The 22,734-nt window shown below is 46.9% G+C and overlaps 1 protein-coding gene across 11 annotated transcripts in view; it reads right to left on the bottom strand.

Moving 5' to 3' along the window:
• The window catches only part of Nlrc3 (NLR family, CARD domain containing 3), a 35,211-nt gene extending 12,564 nt beyond the window's left edge, over window positions 1–22,647 (bottom strand). For 4 of the 11 annotated variants that reach the window (XR_875809.3, XR_003951792.1, XM_011245903.2 and 1 more), the window contains exons 1-7: window positions 19,959–22,647; window positions 9,030–9,269; window positions 7,183–8,932; window positions 6,084–6,170; window positions 3,021–3,104; window positions 2,560–2,643; window positions 899–982 (exon numbers count right to left, since the gene is read on the bottom strand). Coding sequence is in view for 9 of the 11 variants with exons in the window: in XM_011245903.2 (XP_011244205.1) it covers window positions 899–982; window positions 2,560–2,643; window positions 3,021–3,104; window positions 6,084–6,170; window positions 7,183–8,932; window positions 9,030–9,269; window positions 19,959–20,007 (2,378 nt within the window). In the remaining 2 variants the exon portion in view is untranslated. Of the gene's footprint in view, window positions 1–898; window positions 983–2,559; window positions 2,644–3,020; window positions 3,105–3,217; window positions 3,322–6,083; window positions 6,171–7,182; window positions 8,933–9,029; window positions 9,270–19,958 lie in introns of those variants that run through there. The other 7 variants (XM_030249121.1, XM_030249120.1, NM_001081280.2 and 4 more) reach the window with 6 other exon arrangements.
• Window positions 22,648–22,734: the final 87 nt, after the last annotated feature.

The raw sequence follows: 22,734 nt of genomic DNA on the forward strand, positions 1-22,734 counted from the left end.
TATTTGGGTCACAACACAGCGTGATAAAGGACTCTTCGCTAATGAAAAGCATGTATTGGTTCACCTTACACTGCATAGCTGAGCTCTGTTTCTCATGACTCCATAGAAAGAAATGCACCAAAAATTTCCGGGCAGCTTCTTGCCACTCCCTCGGACTCTGGCCAATTGGCAGAGTGATGTCAGTTGAGACAGACTCAAGTTTGCTAAGACAGACACATGCTTAGGCAAGACACGTGAAGGACACGTGATATTTGGAGAGAGTATATAAATAGGACTCAGTGGACAGTGACAGGGACTTGCATAACTAGCTTTGCAATGCTTCTTAGTCTCACATTTTCACTGATCTTCACATCCTTGAGAGAGGCATAGCAAAGAACTGTTCCTGGCATCCCTGCTGGTTCCTCCTGCTGACTTGTGCGGATTCTGCTGAGGCCTGGCTGTTTGTGCTAGGCTATGCCAATGCCGCTGATTCCTGTTTGCTATCCAGACACCACTGAACTGGACTGCTGGTGTATTGGTAAAGTATTTGCAAGTGGCTCAAGCTGCTACTGCTGAATCCTGTGAACTGACCTTCTGACCTGACAACACAGATGGGATTTGCTCCAAAGAACAATTTCTAAACAGGCCCACTTTCCCCGTATCCTAGTAATCTTTCTTTTCCACTACCTCTGGTGGGTGGTGGGCTAGAAGGGAAGTTAAAGCATTTCAAAACCATCATTAAAAGTAGGTTTTTAAAAACCAAAGCTAAACCTATTCTCTGCAAAAGCAGGTAACATCATGCCTTCCAGGGTCTATACAGGTAGGTCAGAAAGCCTCGAGATTGTCTCCTGTTCTCTCTGTCAGGAGCAAGGCAGAGGCCAGCAGAAGGGAGGGGGCAGTGGGAGTCATGTCCACTCACTGTAGCATGGAGATGGTCTGGTTGGAGACCAGGGCCTCAGCCACGCACATGACACCGTCATCCTTGATCACGTTGCTTTGGAGGCTAAAGAGGCAAGAAGGAGTGTGTTACCAGCAGAGCAAGAGATGCCCAGCAGTGGCCTGAACCCATATTGCAGTGGGCATACCTGCCTTAGAGGCCCAAGACAGGAGGCAACTGACTTCTGTGAAAAGATTTACCAATGACGATGTGACATTTTCAAGGACCATCACCCCTAAGTAGCTGCCCGACAACTAGAAACAAAGTGCCCATGCTACCTACTGGTGTAATAAAGTGAGGTCAAGGTAGTTCCCATTACAATCAAGAGCCATAGCACCCAAGTAACAGTGAAGATGTGGCAAAACTGGAAGCTTCATACTGCTGATGAGAATGTCAACTGGTCCAGCCTCTGTGGAATAGTCTGGCAGTTCTTAACTTAGACTTGCATGTGCCCCAGCAATTCTGTTTCTAAGTATATTCTCCAAAGGATTAAAGGACAAAGGACAGGTACTTGAATACTTCTACACAAATGTCGCAGGCAGCATTATTCACAATAGTCAAAAGATAGAAGCTGGATAAAAGTGTGAAAAAAGACACACTACATGTCTGTCTGCACATGAATGGATAAGCAAACGGTGCTCTGCCCATACAGTAGAATATTATTCAGCTATAAAATGCAAGAAAATACCAATATGCTGCAGTGCTGATGAACTTGAAAACAATATGCTAGTTGAGGAAGACGGACACAAAACTCTTACTGTATAACTCTATTTATATGAAATGTCCAGAATCAATAAATCAGTAGAAAACTTGCTAAGGGCTGGGAGAAAAGGAGAAAGAAAGCAAATACTAACAGTCAAAAACATTTTGAAACTAGACAGAGGTAGTAGTTGCACAATATTGTGAATGTACAAAATGCCAATGAACAATAAACTTCAAAATGATAAAATTGCATAGAATTAAATTTCAATAAAAAAATTTAAATCAACCTTGCCAAGCAGTGGTAGCCCACACCTTTAATTCCAGAATTTGAGAGACAGAGACAGTGGATCTCTGAGTTCAAGGTCAGCCTGATCTACATCGTGAGTTCCAGGACAGCCAGGGCTACACAGAGAAACCTTGTCTTTAAAAAAAAAAAAAAAAAAAAAAAAAACAGACAGAAACACTCTCCTGGTGCTGGGTGTGGTAGTGCACACCTTTAATTCCTTTAATTCCATTACTTAGGAGGCAGAGACAGGTGGAACTGTAGTCTGGCCTACATAGCAAGCTCCAGGTCAGCCAAGGCTACCTAGCCAGACCCTATTTTAGAACAAGAACAACAAAATTTTCCTTTGAATAAGTAGAAAAACAAAAGAAAACAGAACAGTAGTATACCCTCAACTAGACAGATACATCCACAGGCTCCTAAAAGGGACATAGCAAACTATACCAAATGTCATCTTCTGGATGCTTCTGTAGGCTTTTCACTGTCCTGAGAAACCTTGGGGACTTAGAGCAGCACACAGAATTGGAAGAATCTGGGACGTGAAGCTTGATGACATATCCCAAAGCCTCCATGTTTAATCCTCCCCACTTTACAGTATCTCCTGTAGCCAGGATTTTGTCCTCTGGGCCCTTTCCTGGCCAGAAGTGGGACCACATACCTTAGAGAAGTTAGCGTTCGGTTTATCTTCAGAGCATCGGCCAAAGCCTTAGCCCCCGGTGGTCCAATGCTGTTACTCCGGAGGCTAGTAGAAACAAGTGAAGGAAATACTACTGAGGTGGGAAGAGGGGTAAAAATGACACCAACATTTTATGTTCCCCACATAATGAGGGAAGAGAACAGGATGTGATGGTCTAGTGAGCTAAGTGTGGTGATGACAAAGACAGTTCCAGGTCAGGGTCAAAAATTAAGTGTTTGTGAAATGAAGTTCAAGAGACAATCAGTGAGTTTGCTTTCCCAGCTTTCCTGGAAGGACATGTGGTCTGCAAGATCTCAGCCACTGACTATTCTAAACGGGCTGAGTCTGAGAGTGGGAGAAGGGATGGAGAAAGTCAAGATATGTCAAAGACAGAAAACAGCTTAAATTTCTCTTATTCCAGGGGCCCAGAGTGTCCTACTTACTCCAGTGTGATGAGGCTTCTGTTAACCAGGAGGGATCTGGCCAGGGCTTTGGCTCCTTTGTTACCAATCTGATTCTCAGCCAGGCTGCCAGAGGGAAGGGAGAAAAAGGAGAGAGTGCTTATTTCAAGCTTGTGACTCATTGCTTCCTCTTTGATATTAGGCTCATGATTAACCCTTGCTTTCCCAACATCACTCACATGGATATGAGCAGAGACAAAGTGACTGCGGAGCAGAAAGTCAGGATTAGGAAGACCCCTGAGCCTGGGAAGATAGAGTCAGAGTGGGCCAGACAGTCTTCATCCTGACAAAAGGGCCCAAGGAAATTCATCTAGCACCTTGCACAATACATACTTTACAAATGTGCAGTCATGATGTTAGAAGTCTTGCATTTGGGGCCAGGAAGATGGCTGAGTGGGTAAAAGAACTTGCTACCAAGCCTGAAACCTAAATTTGATCTCCAGAACTCAAATAAAGGAAGGATAAAACTGACTCTTATGGTTGTTCTCTGACCTCCACATATGGTCCTGTGGTGTGTGCATTTTTACAACAGAGAGAGAGAGAGAGAGGAGGGGAGGGAGAGGGGGAAAAGGAGGGGGAGGGAGGAGGGAGAGTAGGAGACTAGCACAAATACAATAAATGCAGTAAAAGTCTGAATTACAGTAAAAAGCAAATCCAGTAGATTTGCTGATATTAAAGAGTTCTTCCATATAGACTCTAACCAGTGGCATAATATTCACGTGGCTCTCAAGGAAAAGCAAAATATCAAATGCTGCTGCTGGTTTCTGTGGTTCAAATGCCCCAAACCATGGTGAATTCCAAGTACCCTTAGCTTATGAAATTCCTGAAAAAGAGATAGTGCTCAGAAACGAGTACAAACTACTCTGAGCAGAGCATGGATACTAGCCTTCCTCTAGTACAAAACAACAAATGGCAGAAAATTACCACAAAATTAACTTTTAAGTTTAAAAAAGGCTTGCCTTTCTGTGCCTGGAAAGGAGTTCCAGAGGCATACAGTGGGTCCACTCAGTTTTGCTTCCTGAGTTGAGAACTATTTAGTTCTGTAGCCAACAGCTTAGGATGGAGCTCATCACGAGAATCCCTGCAATGTTTGAGTGGAGTGTCTTCCAAGGAGTTCAGGATCCTGGTACCAGGGCCACCAGGAAGGTGAAGGGAAGCTAAGTGGACCAGGCCCTTCAATGCCAACAGTTCTCCCTTTGTGCCTTTTATTTGGTGCTTTTCAAATGAGCTCCATCACTTAAAAATAAGTCTGAGCCAGGTGTAGTGTGCACACCTTTAATCTCAACACTAGGGAAGCAGAGGCAGGCCTGTCTCTGTGGGCCAGAGACTAGCCCTGTTTACCTGTGAGTTCAAGGCCAGCCAGGACTGCATAGTGATACCAAAAATAAACAAATAAACAAATCGGAATACTAGCCAGGTATAGTGATACACACCTGTTTTCTAGAACTTGGAAGGTTGGGGATCCTGAGTTCAAGGCCTGCCTGGACTACAGAAGACTTTGTTCCCTGCCCTCCAGTGTCAAAACGATTGAAGACCAGCCCACTTTTGTTGGCCCAGGACTTATGTATAAATAATATCTCATAAACAGCCGTGTGTGTTTTTCTGCAGTGGTGTGGACATTGTAAACTAGTGTCACTGAGGACCAGAAGGGAAAGCATGAGCGTGGAAGACATGGCTGTCTTCAGAATCATTGCTGAACCTCAGTTTCAGCAACACTAATGGTGGGTATTTTGTCATGAGCCGAAGGCCGAGAACTGCCTGTGAGACATAACAGACATGAGAAGCTGTCAAGACCATCTCTCTCAGAGCAGATACATTTTCACCCTTCCTTAGCAAGGCGCAGCCAGCACCCACTTCCTCCCTAAGCCTCTCCTCCACAGTTCCTCCACAGTTCTCCGGAGCCTGCCTACCATCTCCACACTGATCTCTCCTCTACAATTCCTCCACAGTTCTCCGGAGCCTGCCTACCATCTCCACACTGATCTCCTCTCCTCTACAGTTCCTCCACAGTTCTCCGGAGCCTGCCTACCATCTCCATGATCTCTCCATGACCCCAAGCGTTGCTTACATCTGAAAGTGTGACATTTTGTAAGCATTTAAGTCAGCATACATACTTTTCTCTAATTGCAACGTAAGCAATGTGATTTTATTTTATTTGAGATAGGACCTCATTATGTGTAGCCCAGGCAATCCTCCTGTCTCAGCCTCAAGAGTGCTGGGATCATAGGCATGTACATCGCACCCAGATAAAGACTTTAAATTTAAATGTTTGAAAACAGACTGAGGATTAGCTCAAGTAGGTGACATGCTTGCCTTGCATGCATGACACCGGAGTTCCACCCCAGCATGGCGTAAGCTGGCTCTGCTGGCACACTCACTCCTGTCACCCCAGCACTGGGAGGATGGAAGCTCAGGCTCACCTCACCTATATAGTGAGTTTGAGGCAAAACTGGACTACATGAGACTCCATGTCAAAAAAGAAAAAAGATTTTGAGGCTAGAGAGAAGGTTCGGCTATTAAGAGCATTTATTCCTGCAGAGGTTCTGGGTTCAATTCCCAGCATCCACATGGCTGCCCACAACCATCCTTAACTCCCATCCAGGAGATCTGACACTGTCTTCTGACATCTGTGGACACAAGAAGCAAGCAAGCAAAGCATTCATACACATAAACCTAAAAACATTTCTCAAATGTCACCTTAAAAATTATTTAAATTAAAAGTTAAATGTTAAGCTTTTAAACTTTTACCTAAGATGTAATCCTGTACTCAGAATATTATTATCAGAGAGTAAATATTGAGAGAAGCATCCAGAAGGTAATGCTCAAGTCAGGGCAGCATGAGGACTTGGCAGAGTCCAAGCCTTCCCTGGTCATTTCCCTCTTCTTACAGACCAGGTACCTGATCCATTGGCACTTTCAAAAGGGGAGAAAAAGCAGACTGTGTTCTAAGCCACACATTAAAAAGATAACTATTCCTAGGGTGCCACTGGTTAACTGAGCAGAAAGGGACCATGCAACAGGCAGGTTCACTAGGGGCTGTGTTACCTGATCTTTCGAATGCGACAGTCCTTCCCACTCAGCACGCTGCCCAGCAACTCCATCACAGGGTCCTGGAACTGGTTGTTGTCCAGCCTGGGCAGGGGAGCCATGACAGTGAGTAGTCCTACAGCCCACGAGCAGGGTGAGGCCTGTGCCGCCTCTCAGTCTTACTGTGGTTCTACTGCTTCAGAGCAAACGTCTAGCCTCACGTCTTCACTGGGCTCAGACTTCTCTGTGGGGTAACCTAATGTAACCTGAGGTGACCTGAGGCGGTTCCTGCGAACTGTGCTGTTCCACTTAGGTGGCATCTTGCAGTGTGTTGTCACAGCAGCTCTGTATACCATGTACCTATGTAGAACACTGTGGCTAGCTTTCCTTCTGAAGGTGCCAAAACCACTCTCAGGTCCTGACCTTTCTACATCTTTTCCTCTCTCCTTGCTTGGTTCAGAGTATGGCTGAGGGTGAAGCTTCTGCCAACACTGCTTACACAGTCTTTGTTTTATATATGCACACACACACACACACACACACACACACACAATCTTGCTATGTAGCCCTGGATCTCAGCAGTCTTTCTACCTCAGCCTCTTGACTGCTGGGACTGCCATATGAGTCACAGTGCCTGGTCCCAGTTGGGTTGTATTTCCATGTTAAAATTCTAACCTTGCTGTCTCAAGAATGTACCTTTATATGGATGTAAGCTCACTACAGATGCAATAGCTGAAAGAATATCACACTGACATAGGGCAGACCTATACTCCAGTATGATAATGGCCTTTTAGGAAAAGTGAGTGTCCTGTGAAGACAGAGACACAGGAGCAGATGGTCATGTGACAGGAGGATAGGGAGCAGCAAAGACTGCTGGCCCACGGGAGCTCTAGAGGCAGGAAGAACCCTTCTGACATGGTTTCATGGGAGTACCGCCCATGCCTTGACCTCAGACTTGTGGCTTCTAGAACGAAATCAGTTGCTATGATGGCTTAGCACCCAGCTGTGGAACTCTAGCAATCTCAGCAGACTACAGGGAAAGGGGTGCGATGAAGCAAGGAACCATTCCAGTGGCTCTTTCTCCTTTGCTCTTTCCCTGCATGGACCCCATACCCACCTGAGGCTTTGACAATAGAGCAGCTGGGGCAGCAGGCTCTGGAGGACATGCTGGCTGAGACACAGGGAGAAGTCAGCCTCTGGGGAGCAGATGTCAGACATCTGCAGGAGGTAGGCCAGAGCAGTGCGGTGTGAGGGGCTGGTCATCCCAGCCAAGGTCCCACTCCGCATGGCCTCCTCCACACTGCAGGCCAGTTCTGTGTGCCGCAGCTCACTTAGGCAGTACAAGACATTGATGGCACGTGCACAGACTGCAGCGTCAGGATGAAGGAAGCCTTGTAGGACCTCAGCCACCTGGTCCCGGTAGCTCTGATGCTCGCCTTGGGACAACAGGGAGCCGGCCAGCAGAGTATTGACCCTTGGGGACAAGAGGCCAGAGAGGAAGCGCAGAAACACATCCAGCCTTCCATCCTTAGCTTGTGTGGCCCGCTGGGCTGCACACCTGAAATGGGCGAGGAAACCCAGTCTGGGCCAGGACATGCCACTCTCGGTGAAGAGGTCAAAGATGGCCCTCTTGGATGCACTATAGTAATATGTAGCTGCCACAAATTCTTGCAGAGACAGGTGAATGAAGCAGTAAGCTACAGAGGAGGCCAGGGTCTCTTCCCGCTGCAGGAGACAGCTGCACAGAGTGTTCTGCAACAGAGCGAGGTCCACTCCAAATGCCTTCATGTCTTGTTCATAAAACACGTATTTCTTCTTGACCAGCCCATGGAAGGCCAGGCGGCCCAATGTCCCCACCATTTTGCGAGCTCCCTGGGTCACCTGCTTGATCCTAGGACTTACCTTTTCCTTATCCTGGCCCTCCCCACCAAGAGCCATCCTAAAGTACCAAGAGTAGAGCTCACACAGGGTCTGAGGCAATGGCAGCTCTATGTCTTGGACGGCCAGCCTGGTGCGATACAAGTGACCCAGAGCCAGCCCCGTGAGCCTACAAAAGGCTGGTACAGTGCACATCAGATACAGAGCCCTGTTGGCCTGCACTTGACTAAGGACCTGACCTAAGAGGTTCTGCTCCTCAGGAAACATCTGCTCCAGACACACTTTGATCTCTTCCTCAGTAAGGCCCCGAATCTCAGTCATCCGGTCCACTAGGCCCCCAGGGATCTGACCAGCAGCACTGGGCCGGGAGGTGATCCAGACAGAAATTTCTGGAAAGAGGTTGCCTCGGATGATGTTAGTGATCAGGTGGTCTACCTGGATCTCCTTCTTTGGGTCTGAGCAGGCCATGGTATTGGAGAATTCCAGGGGTGTCTTACACTCATCCAAGCCATCCAGGACCAGGAGGACTCTGTCTGGGGCTGTGGCCACCAGACTAGCTTCCCCAATGCTTGAGAAGATGGATTGGATGAGTCTGTCTGCAGACAGTTTCTCATAGGTGTTGAGATCCCGAAAGGTCAAGGGCAGAACCCGTGAGAAGCCCTTGCCCACCTGTCCTCTGGCCCAGCAATGAACAAAATGCCTCACTAGCGTGGTCTTGCCCACACCAGCCACTCCAATGGTGAGAGAGACTCGAGGTGGGATGGATACCCGGGACAGAGGCAGGAAGAGCCTGTCCAGGGTGATAACTCTGGCAGGGTGCCAGACCCCACGCGTGGCCTCCACCTGTGTGAAGTCATGCTCCTTTAGCTGCAGGTCTGTCAGGCCCTCGACCAGCATGAGGCTGGCCAGCCGGTGTGAGGGGCTGCCCAGTTCTGGGTCATTTCCCACCCTGCTCAGCAGAGCCTCAGAGTGCTTCGGTATCCTTGACTCTGCAGGACACAGGACAAGAAAGGTAAGGTGCCAGGGCAAGGGGAGAGGGTTCAGGTACCTCCCGTATTGCCTATGCTCGCTTCATGGAAGACTTACCATTGCTCTGGGATCCTAGTGGGGAGTCTGGCATTTTGTCCCGGACTTGTAGCAGCTGACTGCCCTTCCCAGCCAGCAGATCCACAAGGGCTTTCACCTGCTCAGCTGGGGAGCCAACACTGTAGGCCAGGCATGTCTCTCTGTCTGTCCACACCTCTTGCTTCCTCGTGGAGTCTGTGTTTGCAGCCAGAAGTTGTGAATACAGAGCCAGGACTGACCCTGGGGAACCTATGTTGTCTCCTGGCCAGGGAAAATAATCATAAAGATGCCAGGGTCAAGTGAACAGGACTTGGAGTTCTGGACTTGGACTTTGGCTCTAACACCTGCTAGCTGGGTGGCCTCAGATAGGCTGTGTCACCCCACTCTACACCTGGGTTTCCTCATTTGTGACCTGGCAATGATGACACTCTTGGGAGGAATAAGTAAGCAGTCTGGGAAGGGGACAATGCAGAGTTGGTCTAATAAGCATCCTGGGAAAGGCAGAGAATGGAAGGGGCAGTGACAAGGTGGGGGGCGGGGAGCAGGGGCGCTCTGGGTGACTCTGCAGTGGTGGGTGGGTGGGTGTCACTGCATTATGCAAGTGAGGGCCCTAGAGTCACCTGGACTTGTGTAATCATGTTGTGTCAGCTAAGCTAACAACCTGAGGGTCTTCATGTAACAAATGCAGCCCTGTATGGGAAGTATGGTACTCAGGCAGCAGTGTATGGAACTCTGTACCCATTTCCATTCTTCTGTAAGCCTAAAACTGCTCTAAAAAGGAGTCGTTTAAGGTTTTTTTAAAAAACAAAACAACCAACAAAAAACAAAAGCAAAAAAACAGAGCAGCAGTATAGCTACTTCTCTCAGCTTCCCTGGCTCTCAGCCTGCAGGAAGCACCATTCACTGCTAAGGACAGTGATACGGAGCTGGCACGAGGTAAAGCCATGCATATCCCACCTGCTCACACTCTTCCGCCACAGCCAGCTTGCCTGTTTAAAGCTCTCCCACAGCCTGTCCCATCTATGTTCCTCCTCAGCAGGTACAGGGTGCCACAGCAGCCCCTGAGGGACTCGTAGGCAGAAACCAGTCACCCACACACGGGTGGAGACGGGGTAAGCAGACATCACAGTTGCACACTGCTGGCAGTGGCCCTGCCTAAGACGACCTGGGAATGGTTGTCTTAACTGCCAACAATCTGGCCAGTGCTGGCTGCCCCGGGGTTCTCAGTGATTAGCTGAAAAGGTGATTGTGGTCACAGACCCCTGGTTTTGGACTAACTCTAGGGATTGGTGTCAGTTTAACTCAGCAGGAACATTTTCATAAAGAAGATGCTACAAGTTCATCAGTAAGAGGATGACCATTCAATACATGTGTTGGAGAGTCAATAAATGCACAGTGTTTGTGTTTAAGGTTTAAGTCCAATGAGCTGGACTAACCTGGGAATGTAAGGCTGGCAGAGGATGGACTAACCTGGGAATGTAAGGCTGGCAGAGGATGGACTAACCTGGGAATGTAAGGCTGGCAGAGGATGGACTAACCTGGGAATGTAAGGCTGGCAGAGGATGGACTAACCTGGGAATGTAAGGCTGGCAGAGGATGGACTAACCTGGGAATGTAAGGCTGGCAGAGGATGGACTAACCTGGGAATGTAAGGCTGGCAGAGGATGGACTAACCTGGGAATGTAAGGCTGGCAGAGGATGGACTAACCTGGGAATGTAAGGCTGGCAGAGGATGGACTAACCTGGGAATGTAAGGCTGGCAGAGGATGGACTAACCTGGGAATGTAAGGCTGGCAGAAGATGGCACCACTCTCTCCTCCTCCAAAATCCACTGGCTTTTGCTAAGTGTTCAACCAAGGGGGAGAGCCAGGGGTGGGTGTGGGAGGGGAAAGTCTGGAAGTAGGGGTGTGAGGGGAGGTGGATCAGGGCCGATGCCGCACCTACGTGTTTGGATTTGTGCTAATACATAGATCTTTTTATAGTGTCACTAGTAAAACCCTGTTTGTTTGTTTGTTTCTCTCATCTAGAGCTTGGAAATTCTTACTTGCATCTAAGCACTTACAAAATAGTTTTGTCACTCTGAAAATTGTTGGTATAAAAGAATTTTTGTATTTCATTGTATTTTAGAGAGCTAAGCATTTTGTTGGTACATCACTCCTATGTTAGTTTTCTTCAAGCGTGTGGCTTTTCAATAGGAATAAATAAATATTTTAAAATAAGAGCTATATTTGTGTGTGTGTGTGTGTGTGTGTGTGTGTGTGTGTGTGTGTGTGGTCTGTATGTGTATGTGTGTCTGTGTGGGTTTGTGTCTCTGTGAGTTTGTGCACAAGCATGTATGTGCCCACAGAGACCAGAAGAAAAGTGCCAGATCTGCTGGAGCTAGCATTATAGGTAGTTATGGCAGGTGCTCGGGACTAAACATTGGTCCTCTGCGAGAATAGCTTGTACCCATTTGTGCCCTTGACTGCTGAGCCATCTCTTCAGCCCCACATTTTATCTTCTTATTTCTGAACTGTCACTTGCTTTGAACAATGTCCCTGCATTAGTGACTGGTCTTCCTTTCCCTTTAGCAGTGCCAGCCAGCAGCCTTTGCTGTGTGTATACTGGGAGTGGCTCTGTATAGAATGGTTAGGTATAATATTTGGTCAGTTTTCTCGTTAGTTTTCTTTTCCTCTTGCGGACAATGCCCCGTTCCTATCACCATTCAGCTAATGTTGTGTGATGTTTCCCACAGGCATACTACATCCCACCCACTCGGCTGAGCTCCATATCTGCATCATTCAATTTACTTATAATAAAGACCCTCCTTCCCTTTACTTCTGCTATTTCGTAGACAGAAGCCAAGGTTAGGTGGCTTTCCTAAGGTCGCATGGCTGGGAGCATGGATGCTGATCTAAGATGGAGACCATGGTTTGAAAACTGGGTCACTAGGTGTGGTGGTAGATGGCTTTTATCCTGGCACTTTAGAGGTGGAGGCAGAAGGAACACAAACTTGAAAAGAACCTGGACTATATAGCAAGACCTTTCCTTAAAAGAAATGGAGGATTATCTGTTATTTAGACTATATATTTTTTTATTCATCCATTCATTCAACTAGTAAAATGTGAAAGTATGTGAATGTTTGATAGCTAGTGTGTGGTATATGCTCATGGGTCTGTGTGATACACACACCTGGAGAGGCCAAGCAAGGGTGCCAGGTGTCTCCAGGTGCCTTGCTGCATTACATTCTGCACTACTCACTGGCACAAGCTCTCTCACTGAACCTGACATACACTGGCAGCCAGAAAACCCCAGAGATCCTTCTGCCTCTGTGCCCCACAGTGCTGGAAGTATAGATGTATTTATTTTTATGGATGTAAGGGTTTCCCTGCATATGTACACCATGTGTATGTCTGGTGTACAGGGAGACAAGAAGACAGCTTCGGATTCTCTGGAACCAGAGTTACAGACAGCACTGAACTGCTCGCTCAGTGCTGGGGTCCTCTTAACTACCGAACCATTCCTCCAGCCCCCCAAATAAATCTTTTTGAAAAATACAAGCAGTCAGCAGTGGTGGCGCATGCCTTTAAAACCCGGCACTCGGGAGGCAGAGGCAGGCAGATCTCTCAGTTCAAGGCCAGCCTGGTCTACAAAGTGAGTTCCAGGACAACTGGGGCTACACAGAGAAACCCTGTCTCAAAAACAAACAAACAAACAAACAAACAAAACAAAGAAACAAAGAGGGTATAATTCATAGGAATAAGTGGCTAAAATGTTGAAAAAAAGTCTGTAAATCCAGAAGGAAAAATGCTGAGATAGGAGTTTTTAATTGGTAAATATGAAAACCACGCCATGGCCGTGATGAGGATGTGGCAGGGTTAAGGATCTGTTTCTTAAGATTTATTTATTTTCACTTTATGTGTTATGAGTACTTTTCCTGCATATGTTCACCATGTCTGTGCACTACCTGTGGGGGCCAGAAGAAGGTGTCAGGTGCCCTGCAACTGGAGTTATAAGTGCATGTGAGTTGATACCGCGTGGGAGCTGGGAACAAGTCGTGCGACCTCAGCATGAACAGCAAGTGCTCTTCTTAACATCTGAGCCATCTCTCCAGACCAAGCAGTCTTAACACATAGGTGGTTGAAATACAAGTTAGTATAAAAACGATGCAATATTTTTTGTGAATTTCTTGTCTTTGCTGATCTTTGCTTCCCTGAGAGAGACACAGACAAGAACTTCTCCTGGTGTCCCTACAGGTCCCTCTTGCTGACTCAAGCAAAGGCTGAGGCCTGGCTGTCTTTGCTAGGTCGTGTCACCGCTTTTGATAATCTGAGACGACCAAACTGGAATGCTGGTGCATCCATGAAGTGTTTACTAATGGATTGAGCTGCTGCTGCTGCCCTGTGAACTGAATTGCCAATTTCCAGACACAGACAGTAGTTGCTTCAAAGAAACATTTTTAAACAGGTCCACTCCCACACCCTGTATCCTTTCTTTTCTACTACCTCTGGTATTTGAGCTACAAGGGAGCTTAAAGTGTTTAAGAACCATCATTAAAAATAAGGATAAAAACCCAGATACTATTGCATATGCCAGAAAGATTTTGCTGAAGGGACCCTGATATAGCTGTCTCGTATGAGGCTATGCCAGTGCCTGACAAATACAGAAGTGGATGCTCACAGTCATTTATAAAATGGAACACAGGGCCCCCAATGTAGGAGCTAGAGAAAGTACCCAAGGAGCAGAAGGGGTCTGCAACCCTATAGGTGGAACAACAATATGAACTAACCAGTACCCACCCCCCCGCAGCTCGTGTCTCTAGCTGCATATGTAGCAGAAGATGGCCTAGTCGGCCATCACTGGGAAGAGAGGCCCCTTGGTATTGCAAACTTTATATGCCCCAGTACAGGGGAACGCCAGGGCCAAGAAGTGGGAGTGGGTGGGTAGGGGAGCAGGGTGGAGGGAGGGTATAGGGAACTTTCGGGATAGCATTTGAAATGTATATAAAGAAAATATCTAATAAGAAATAAACAAATAAATGAATAAAAATAAAAAAGAAACAAAAAAATAAGGATAGAAAAAGTTACACCAAAGAATCAATAACAGATTGTACTTTTAAAGAATCTACACATGAGAGTTAAATTTTTATGTGTGGGCGTGAGTGTTCTATGTGTGCATGATAGTAGTCAAGGTTCAACAATTCAGATACACTTTATATAGACAGGTAGTCTTCAAAAATCAGAAAGCCACGGAATATGAGATTTAATATTAATTCATTATTAAAGATCATTTGACTAGAGACATGTCTGCTCCTGATAGCGCCCCGCCCCCTTGTTGGCTCAAAGAAAAAAAAATGAGCATCAAAACCTCCATATGGAATTGCTCCAGTTATAGCAAAATAGCTACTGGACAAAAATTACAGACAAAAAAATCTGTCCAGGAAAGGACACATGATACAGGATAGTTGACAGTTTAGCTCTGCCAAGACAGCATAAACAAACCCTTCACAATTCCTGCTTCATTTCAAGGTCTGTGCGATGGTTCTGGGCAGAAGGCTGAAGACAGATGCTCCAATGCTTTGAGGAATGAGGGACTGTCCAGGTAGTCAGCTGTCTCTACAGATTGGTTATGTTTTGGAAGCTATGTTTTGTGCTTCCTATATCTTCAGGTAACATTTAATTCATTCTTGGATTTCTGACAGGGTTGAAAACTAATTATAGTCTCATAATCAAACTCAAGTTGTTTAACATTGAGGAAGATTATATTAAAAAGATGGTTTTCAGATGGTAATACAAACTAAAATCAGAACATAATTCAGATAAAGAATTGTAAACTCTTTAAGTTGGAATAAATAGTAGAGTACTTTATCTAATTGACAACTATGATACACTGGGTGTTAATTATATATCATGCTTTGTAATTTACATAATTTTTATGGTTATGCTCAATTTATATCTGACAGAAGAGCCCTCTCTTTATTTGGACAGAAAGGGTGAGATATTGGGCATTGGTTCTAATGCTTTGTCTTATTTTGGCTCCCAAAAGCCATACTTCCAGACATGAGGGTCCCTCTTCACAATTGACTTCAGTTGATAATAAAGAACTGCCATACAGCCAATGGCTGGGCAGGGAAACGGCAGCACTTTTAGATTGCACGAGCAAGAGACCAAGAGAGAGGGGTAGAAGAGGAGAATTGCCATGATTCAAAGGCAGAGGGATCAGATTTAAGAGCTGCAGGAAAGAAACCATCCAGCAATGTAAGTGGAAAGGGAATGGACCCTATGGGGGAGCTTCCCAGAAGGCAACAGGACAGAAAAGGTAAAATATAGATTCAGAAGGTGTTGAGCCAGGAATACCAGAGAGAAGTATGTGCTAGCTATGAGGAGGTTTAGAAATGCTCAGTCATTGAACTAGTCAAAGTATATAAAAATTAGCTGGCATGCTAATGCACCATGGATGCGTGCGCATGTGCATGTGCGTGTGTGTCTTCTTGAATCCAGAGAGCTCTTGGGAAGGTGTGTGTGTGTGTGTGTCTTCTTGAATCCAGAGAGCTCTTGGGAAGGTGTGCACGTGTGTGTGTGTGTGTGTGTGTGTGTGCGTGTGCGTGTGTGTGTGTGTCTTCTTGAATCCAGAGAGCTCTTGGGAAGGTGTGCACGTGTGTGTGTGTGTGTGTGTGTGTGTGTGTGTGTCTTCTTGAATCCAGAGAGCTCTTGGGAAGGTGTGCACGTGTGTGTGTGTGTGTGTGTGTGTGTGTGTGTGTGTGTGTGTGTGTGTGTGTCTTCTTGAATCCAGAGAGCTCTTGGGAAGGTGCAGCATGCATGACCCACTGAGAGCCAAAGCAATTTAACTAATTCACTGCTCCACATGATACATGCACAGACGCATGAGTGCAAATGCCTTAGCATGTGCCCAGACCAAAAGAGGACATCAGATGTCCCGCTCCATCTCTCTCCCTCCACCTTACTACTTTGAGACAGGGTCTCTCACTGAATCCAGAACTGGGCTAGTGGCCTGCCAGCCACAGACATCATCCTCTCTCCATCCACCACAGGACAGACACTCCTAGTTTTTTACCGAGTGGCTAGGAATCTGAATTCATGTTCTCATCAAGTGCCCATACTGAGCCTTCTCCCTAGCCCCCACTTGTGTGAATTTATCTTAAATAAATAATTAGACAGATACTCAAAAATGAACTACAAGAACTAAAAGAACTCACATTGGCAACAGGAAGAAGTTGAAGGAATGAAAGTGTAAATTTCTTTTCTACAAGAGATTGATAAAAATAAATTTGGTCCAATTCTATGTTGCAATTCTATGAGGTCATAATGTAAAGTAAGGCCTTCAGTGTTTCTAACTGGAATAATGCATGTAGTGTACTCTTTATTTTGAGCTAGGGTCTCATTATATAACCCTGGATGTCTTAGAACTATGCAGGACAAGCCAACCCTCAGCTCACAGGGATCTGCCTGCCTCTGCCTTACAAATGCTGGCTTAAAGGTTTACCACCACACCAGGCTTCATGGCATACTTTTTATCTTTTAATGTCATAAAGGTTCAAAACACCTTTTTGAAGGCATAATTTATACAAAATGTATAATTTTGAGTGTAGTTAAGTTAAATGCTGACCCCTTTTGTGTGGTGCTGGGAGTTAAACCTGAGTCTCAGTTGTGGTAGGCAAGCAGTCAACCAGTAAGCTATAGCCCCAGATCTACAGCATATTTACATTTTTATACTGAAAAAGTTAAAGTATAGAATACAGAGCCTGGATGGATGGCTCAGTGGTTAAGAGTGCTTGCTGCTCTTTCAGAAGACCCAAGTTCAGTCCCCAGCGCCTACATCAAGTGGCTTACAGCCAATGTAACTCCAGCTTCAGGAAATCCATTCCCCTCTCTAGGCCTCTCTGGACACCTGCAAGCACATGTGCATATATGTACACAGACACATATGTGCACACACATATAAAACTTAAGCTACTTTTTAAAAATTAAAAATAACAATACAATAAAACAGGATGCCATTTTGTCTCTCTACAGGAAAAAGCTGGAAGTATATAGTAATGGAGTTAAGGAATTATTTCTTATTGTATAAATTTTAATTGCTCAAATTTCAATAACAAACATTGCTTCTCATTTATACTTCACTAGATTGCTTATAGAATTATGAAAGTAATACATATTCGTTAAAATATTTAAATAACATGGGGCTGGTGAGATGGCTCAGCGGGTAAGAGCACTGACTGCTCTTCTGAAGGTCCTAAGTTCAAATCCCAGCAATCACATGGTGACTCACAACCATCTGTAATGAGATCAAATGCCCTCTTCTGGCATGTCTGAAGACACAGACAGTGTACTTACATATAATAAATAAATAAATAAATAAATAAATAAATAAATTTTTAATAAAATATTTAAATAATATAGAGTATTATCCTTAGTTCTATTCACTAAGCATAATGTTTTGTTTGATGGTTTAGTTTTTTAAAAATTAGGATGGGGCTGGCAAAGTAGCTTAGAGTGCTTGCTGCACAAATATGACAACCAGAGTGCTGGTCCTAGATTATAGGAGAGAACTGATTCCTGAAATTGTCCTCTGATCTCCACATGCATGCAGTGAAACACATGTGCATGTGTGTACACACACACTAATTAATAATAACAACAACAACAGTAATAAACAACTAAAACCTGAGATACAGACACTTGGAGACACAGAAGAAAGTATCACAATGATAAAAAATAAGACATTCACAGCTATAGTTAGACACAGAAAATTCAAAATTGTATATAAACAAATGATTAAAACTGATGACTTAGTTTGGTAGGGTTCTGGACCCAGGGTTAGTGCTCATAAACAGTCCACGTGCTAACGACAACCAAATCAAAACTGATATCATTAAAAAAATCAAATACTGGGAATGAACTTAGCAAAAAGTTTGCAACCTCTACACTAAAAACATCACTGAAGGAGATGAAAACGATAGATCTAGGATCATAAGCATGTATTTCCACCAAGACACAGATTCTAGAATGTTCTTGACAGCTTTACTCAGAATTAGCCAAAGTAGTAAAATCAACCAATACCCATCAACAGTAGCATGGGAAACATGAAAAGGGCACAAACCACTGGCCTAGCCTATCACACGGATGCCCGCACAGTTGGCCCAGCCTATCACGCAGATGCCCGCACAGTTGGCCCAGCCTATCACGCAGATGCCCGCACAGTTGGCCCAGCCTATCACACGGATGCCTGCACAGTTGGCCTAGCTTATCACACGGATGCCCGCACAGTTGGCCCAGTCTATCACGCAGATGCCTGCACAGTTGGCCCAACCTATCACGCAGATGCCCGCACAGTTGGCCCAACCTATCACACAGATGCCCGCACAGTTGGCCCAGCCTATCACGCGGATGCCCGCACAGTTGGCCCAGCCTATCACGCAGATGCCCGCACAGTTGGCCCAGCCTATCACACGGATGCCTGCACAGTTGGCCACTAAAGAATATGCTTTGGGATTCCATTTCCAGGGAACTTAAAATCTGGACAAACCAATCTGAAACAAGAGATGTCAAATAGTCACTTTTGGGGTTGCTTCTGCCTGAGAGGCAGCACAAGAGACCTCTGGGTGCCAGTTTCTACACATTGATTAAACACTACCTGTAAGGTACATCTTGACTTTTGAAGTTGGCAACTGTGCAGAAATACAAATGTAGTTGGACCAACTGAAGTAGATCACTGTCAGCCTGTCCATGGCAAAGGTCAGGATGCTTTCTAGTAGGATATTGTCAGGGCATGGAACAAGGCTAGCTATTGCCTTCTGTAATTGGATGCCCACCAGATAATCTTATTACTGCTAAACAATAAGGTTGTTGTAAACAAGAGGATGAGGCAACCATGTTTTCAAAGGACTTAGATCAGTGCTTCTTGACTCTGGCAAAGCATTATGTCTGGTGGAGCCTATTCTGTGCCATGCTTCTCTGCCAGGGCCACAGACCCGGCCTGAGCCAGGTGAGTCCCTTCCAAATGCCGGCCTTGCCCCACCTAGCTTAGCTAGGGTGGGGACGGGGAAGGGGGGGGCAGGGGGAGGCGGCACTGTTCATATCTCTGGCCACACACATAGTACCTTGGGTTTTTTTGTATGACCTACTCTTTACCCTCATCTCCCTCCCCAGGCCTGACTTAGCAACCATAGCAACTATCTGGTTTCTGAGATCAGCATCCTGAAAGAAGTAACTTCTGCCCTAAGGATACACCACAGCATTGACCTGGAGTACCAGCAAGCAGGTAGATCTAGCCCTCCCAGCAGCAAAGTAGATACAACCGTTGCGGGATGGCCAAAGTGAGCCTGTGATAAGGAGGGGAGCCGGGAGGAGCCCCAGGGCCTAGAAGCCTGTCCATGGGTGGACACCATAGCTAACACTCCCTGTGTTTAACATTCACTAGGCTTTGCAGCCACACCTCTTACAGAGGCCTCCCTTGGTTAGCAGTCTCAGAATGACAAGTTTTAACTAACGCCAGGGTGTGGCTAGGAGTGGCCCTGGGGGAGGGGTATTATGGGAAAGCTGGGAGTTGTATGTAGCACGCCCCTTGACCTTTGGGGTAGGTGCTGGAGTTGTGACTCCACTTACAGGTGGCAAATGAACACAAGAAGAGGGTCACCTGCTTGGGATCACAGCCTTGGAGGAACCGGGTTCCAATCGTGGTGCTGCTTACTTGCAACCTGCAATGCATCCTGCTCCGCCCATGCCATCACCAAGAACACAGAGCTGGGTCTTCTCCCCTAGAACTTGTGGATCATCACCCTGGGCACAAGTGAGTCTACCAGACACTGACGCATCCAGACCCAGCAGCTCCAACACCCAGGGCTCAGCACTCCGTAGCCTCCTCGTGCCCTCAGGCCTTCAGAGCCTCTACCCTCCCTAGCAGCTTTTCCTGAGTCCTCCCTTGCACCGATGTGCTCTGGGTGCTACTTACCTTCCTGCCATGGTGGCTGCTCCAGGGTGCTAAAGGGCTCCGCCTGCATGCTCCTGGGCACAGCTCTGCTCCAGTGAGCGGGAGGCCATGTTTATGGCTGAATGCCTTGGGTAGTCAGTGGCAGGTCAGCTGAGGCTGAGACCTTGGTCTGTCCAGAGCTGAGGAAACCTTCTCTGAAGAGATCAGGGGAGTTTATCACACTGATCACGCCAGGGCTGGGAGTGACAGACCTACCACATCCTGTAGTCCCCAGGAGCCCACCCACTGTCACTGCAGCCCCTCAGCTCTTCCTGTCCTCCACCTCAACCTTCCTTCCTGTCTAGTTTTAAAAGCTAACAGCCTCGCTGACAAATCAGTGAGCTGCTTGGCCCCAGGCTCACCTCTTTGGTTCTGTCACATCCCCCAGAGTAGGGAAGTTATGTTGGATCTCCATTCTGGGACTGAGCATCCTCACAGCATGTGCTCGGGATGGGTACAGTGCCAAAATTGTTGACATTCATTCTCCATCCTCCAACAGACTGTCAGAAGGTGGGGGGTGGGGAAGCAGGGGGCAGGGAGGAGGTCAGCACCTGGGTTTAGGTCACACTGCTGAGAGATAGTCAGTGGGGCCGGAATGCCTGCATGCCTCCAGGCTTTGATACCCAGTGACCTTCCTCTTATTAAAGCACGTCTTTCACCCTAGAGGTGCTTCTGACCTAGCCCTATCCCTGTGAGTCAGTGGACCCTGGAATGCAGCACACAGCTATTCACAGCAGGAAGGTAGGTGTCCTGCTCAGATGCAGAAGAAAGGATAAGGACAAGGACGTGGCTGAGAGCGATCAAAAGAGAAAAAAAAAAGCTTGCAATAAATGGACCATTTAGAATGTCTTCTACTGATGGGGGAGTAGGGAGGGGGGAAGGAAGCCATTTACTGTGACAGCTCTGACTGACTTAGGAGACGTGGTAGCCAAGTGACCAAGGGGCCTTGGGCTCTTCAGCAAGCACACAGAGTTCTCAGGCATCTGTTGAGTTCCGATGTTGAGAGCAGCCTGCATGCAGGGGTGCAGGAGGCATGTGGCAGACCTTTGTTTCCCATGGAGAGGTAGGACTTTGGTGCTAGGTTAGAAATGCTGTTTTGGAACGTCTGCCACCCATCTCTTTCCCTACTGAGCACAGAGGAGCAGGCTGGGAACTTGTGGACACCGTGGCAGACCATGGGAAGCCTGAGGAGGCTCTAAGCAGGGGAAGCAGAGAGCTATAGTCCTGGCCAAGGGGTGCAGCAAAGGTGCTTTGTGGGCCAGTCACACGAGGCCCAAGAGGCTCAGCCTGCCTCCTCCAGAGATCTAGCAGGAGAGGAAACAGCCTTCTTCCTGAGGATCTTGGGGAACATCCTAGTGCTAGCTCCTTCCTCTCCTCCCAGTAATGGCCACCAGCCCCATACATGGGCTATTCTGATGTGTGTGTGTGTGCACGCACATGCATACACACATGCCCAAATATACACATTTCTCCAGGGTCTTCTTCACTCTGAGACTTTGTTACCTGAGAGCAAACAGCAAGGCAGTTAGTAGGCTCAGTTCTTCTTAACTTGGGGAGTGTAAGGCTTCCAGCCTGCAGTCAGGGGCCTTTTCCTATGGTTTCCTTACCTGAGCTAGTAGTTGTTTATCCAAGCTAGGCTGTGGTTCAACACAGACAAGCCTAGCCCATGGCAAGGGCTGGACCACAGAAGTGAACAGGCTAGAGGTCTGTTCATATTACCCAGACCTCCCTGTCCACCCAGACCACATCTGGTGATATGTATGATGTACTTGTGTCCAGCACACATTCTGTGTTGGGGCTAAGTACTTCTTGTGCTAACCATATGAAGGCAGTGTGGTTTCTGGAAGAGGACTCCTCCTCACTTTAATCAATGAGTAGTCCCAGTGCCCATGTAGCTTCAGCATCACCGAAGGATGAGGCAGCCATGCACCTTGATTTCAATCAGCTGGCCCAGTGCTGTGATGCTGGAGCCAGGGTGTTTTGTGGGAAGGTCCCTGCTTGCTGGCCGCTGCTCTGGCTGATGGCCACGCCTTCATTGCCTACGTTCACTTTAACCTACCTCCTCCAGAGGCAGCAACTGGCTGTTTTAAAGTAAGTGAATGATGCTGGATACATAGGTTCAGGGGTTCAGAAATCTATCACTGGACTACCCATGGCACTTGGCTTCCAATTGCCTGCCTGGCCATCAAACGCAGGAATGGTTTCTTTCTGGTTGACCACAACCAGGACACATTCCACAAACACCAAGCTGTGTTCTCACCTCCCTAAGCACTGCTGGCCTCTGAGATCACCTCATAACTCTTTCCCAGGAATCTGTTCTTGATGTCGTAGCTTTCTTATTATAGTGCTAGAAACTTAACCCAGAGCCTTAGGTATACGAGGCAGGTGCTCTATCATCAAACTGCACTCTAGCTCCTAAAAGAATGGCTGGCTGACCTTTCTTTCCACATAGCCTGGAAACAGATCTAGGTCGGTGTTAACAAGGCAAGCTGACTCAGCAGGCCCAACAGGCCCAGCCTGGTACTTGTGACACTCCAGTTGACTGAGACTGTCCCTGGCCTGCTTCCCTGAGCAGCAGCAGCAGCAGCAGTTAGTGCCCGTGAGGACCCCATTAGTGTGATGAACACAGAGACAATGTTCTCGAGGAACCGTTGGTCAGTGGACAGTAAGCAGTCCTGGCACCCCAAGAAAAGAACACGCGCAAAGGTGTTGTAGGCAGCAGAGCAGGGGGCCCAAGCTCACTGTGTGTTCCCGGTGG

This window comes from Mus musculus, chromosome 16 (genome assembly GCF_000001635.26).
Source record: "Mus musculus strain C57BL/6J chromosome 16, GRCm38.p6 C57BL/6J".
NCBI lineage: Eukaryota > Metazoa > Chordata > Mammalia > Rodentia > Muridae > Mus > Mus musculus.